The sequence below is a fragment of the Charadrius vociferus genome, unplaced genomic scaffold, assembly GCF_000708025.1.
Source record: "Charadrius vociferus isolate BGI_N301 unplaced genomic scaffold, ASM70802v2 scaffold326, whole genome shotgun sequence".
Lineage (NCBI taxonomy): Eukaryota > Metazoa > Chordata > Aves > Charadriiformes > Charadriidae > Charadrius > Charadrius vociferus.
Window position 1 is genome coordinate 4,767,913 of NW_009649062.1, and position 2,910 is coordinate 4,770,822.

Below are 2,910 nucleotides of genomic sequence, written 5' to 3' on the forward strand. Positions count from 1 at the left end.
GTTGTTGGTCTGCCGCTGGGGCCGGCTGGTCTCAACGCCACTGGTGAGGGTTTGGCCATTGGCTGTCCAGGTCACCTGTACGACGCCGGGGTAGAAGTCTCCCATGAGACACACCAGGGTGGCTTTGTTCTGCGTCGAGAGCTCCTCGGGGGATGGCGGGAAGAGGTGGATGGTGGGGGCGACCTTGGGCTGGCCTGTGAGGGGAGAAAGAGTGGTGGAGGGTCAGGGGGGACCTTGTGCCCCATCACAGCCCCCTGCCCGCCCTGCCCGCCCCGGCGGGCACCGCCGAGAAACTCCGCACTCCCCCACACAGCCCCCTGCCCGCCCTGCCCGCCCCGGCGGGCACTGCCCAGAAACTCCGCACTCCCCCACAGCTAACAGGTTATCACTTGTAACTCCAATGTATTTGAGTTACATCTCTCTATATATAAATATATATATATATATATTTATAAAAATATATGTGTATGTATATGTGTGTAATACACATACTCACACATCCCATATATACTTGTATATATGCTATATATACACACTATATGTATATATGTGCATATACACATTATATATTATAGTTATCTATATATACAGCTAATACACATCATATATATGTATATTATATATTACATATATAAAATATACAATATACAACATGTATAATGTATATAATTATATATAATTATATATGATATACATATTTATGTATTTTTACATGTATTTAATAGATAAAAATATGTTTTATATATAGTCATATGGATATATTACATATCTAAAAGAAAATTTCTGGTTAGTTGCTATAAAACCATTTCTTTCCTTTTGCAAGGCAATTTTACAAAAATATGAATTTCAAAGATGAACCATCCTGTTTTCTGCCCAGTTCTGCTTTCAGACACTTTCAGACTTGTCTCAGAAAAAGTACAACTAAGAATCACCCGAAAGAAGACAAAGAAAACGTTTGGTCTTTTCGAGGTCGTTCTGCTCTCTCGTCAAACGTACAATGTTTCTCTATCTCCATCATCTCTATCTCCATCATCTCTATCTCTATCTCTATCTCTATCTCTATCTCTATCTCTATCTCTATCTCTATCTCTATCTATCTCTTCGAAAACCAGGAAGACTCTGCCATTAAACACTTTCTGCTCAAGAAATTGGCAAACCACGTTTTTCTCGATCTTACACCCCCAGTAATTTGGTTCAGATTGGAATTTTTAGCCAAATTCTTTTAAAAATTACAGACAAAGACAGACAGACAATGTTCCCAGCAGTATTTTCAACACAATAATCTCCATTTTTGACACGGCTTACCTGGACAACGGGATCTTTAAAATACCCCTGGAAACTTTTGGTTAAAATCCCAGGGACGTGCCATTTTAACACAAAGTTGGATGCGACTTCAGCCGGCTTGTGGCCAAGGACGGGCTGCCGTTTCACAGCACCGGCACCCTCGGCCACAGGACCCCACAGAGAAGCCCCCGCTCCTCACCGAGGGCGACGGACTTAGTCCGCAGGACTAAGAGTTGAGGACTTAGACCTTAGACCTTAGACTAAAGACTAATTTCTTTAACAAAGACAAAAATTGACTTTCTTAGAGACCTAAATAAACCTGAGTTTCTGAAATAGGCTCCCCGGGACCTCAGACACATTTCCTGGCCAAATTTTAAGATCTTTCAATTGAAAAAATAACCCCCAATTCTCTGTGGCGCGCACCAGAGCCCTCCGAGTCCGCAGGGACAAGACACAGCCCACAACGCCGCGCTTAGTGCCCATCCCTGAACCGGCGGCAGACCCCAGCCCAGCGCCAAGTCCGAGAAAAAAACCCCAAATCACCAAAAATCGACAAAATGTCACAATATCGCGGTGGGGAAGGAAAGACCGAGAAGAAGTCGGCGACTCACCTAGGACGGTCAACATGGTCCCGGCCCCGAATACACCACACAGTGATACAGGGCCATGCAAAAACCTTCTGGCCCATGGCAGGAGCAGTCCTGGGCCCCGATGGATGTAGCAGGATGGAGGTGATGGGATGGAGATGTCCCGATGGACACAGCAGGATGGAGGTGATGGGATGGAGGTGCCCCAATGGACACAATAGGTTGGATGCATGATGTTGAAAATGCCGCGGTGAATGTGGCAGGGCAGGAGCAGGAGGACAGCCATATGAAGACAATTGTGTGTCCTTGAGGGGCCATGGGAAAATGGGTGGCCTTGGCTCTGCCATCCTTCATTAGCCGCGTTGGCCAGGCTCTCCAGAGCCATAGCTGCATCATTGGCTGCTCCAGGGATGCACTGCTACCCAGGACCACAGGCTTTGTGGTCATTACAAGCCCATGTCCATGCTTGTGGCGTGGGGACGTTAATCCCAGATGAGGAAGGGCTGCTGGAGGCTTTGGGTCCCCCTAAGGGGCGACAGGCAGCACCTTGCCTCAACCTGTGCTGCTGCCATGGAGGTGGCTGTGGGATGCCCTGTGGGGCACTGGCCACTATCCTGCCACCCCTCGGGCTACACCGTGGCTGCGGCTGGGGCGAATGGGGACCACCAGCCATAGGACAGTACGTGTGCAGGTAAACCTCATGGGTAAACCATCCATCTGTCCTTCGCACTGCCCAGAAACACCAGCGCAGCCATAAGTGCCATGGTTTCATAGGGGACCCCACCACTCAGCGCCTGAGCCACCCTGCAGCCTGGTTCTACTCTCCAGGGCAAAACCAGACCCTGGCACAGCCCACATCCTTACCTGGGCAGGATTTTTGGTGCCTGGTGGATGGGCGAGCCTCCTCACGGCAGCTGCGTCAGGGCACCCTGTGGTGGGGCAGTCCATGCAGAGCAGCGGCGCAGCCCCGGCTGCCATCACGCTGCGCCCGCCGCTCTGCCAGGGCTCAGCCCTGCGCTGGGGGCTGGGCACGGGGGCA

The 2,910-nt window shown here is 49.8% G+C and overlaps 1 protein-coding gene across 1 annotated transcript in view; it reads right to left on the minus strand.

The window, feature by feature from the left end:
• Window positions 1-2,910, minus strand: part of LOC104289246 — a gene marked incomplete at its 3' end in the record, with an annotated part of 11,433 nt that continues 8,523 nt past the window's right edge. The window contains exons 7-8 of the mRNA XM_009888162.1: window positions 1,896-1,933; window positions 1-194 (exon numbers count right to left, since the gene is read on the minus strand). Of these exons, the coding sequence (XP_009886464.1) occupies window positions 1-194; window positions 1,896-1,933 (232 nt within the window). The remainder of the gene's footprint in view (window positions 195-1,895; window positions 1,934-2,910) is intronic.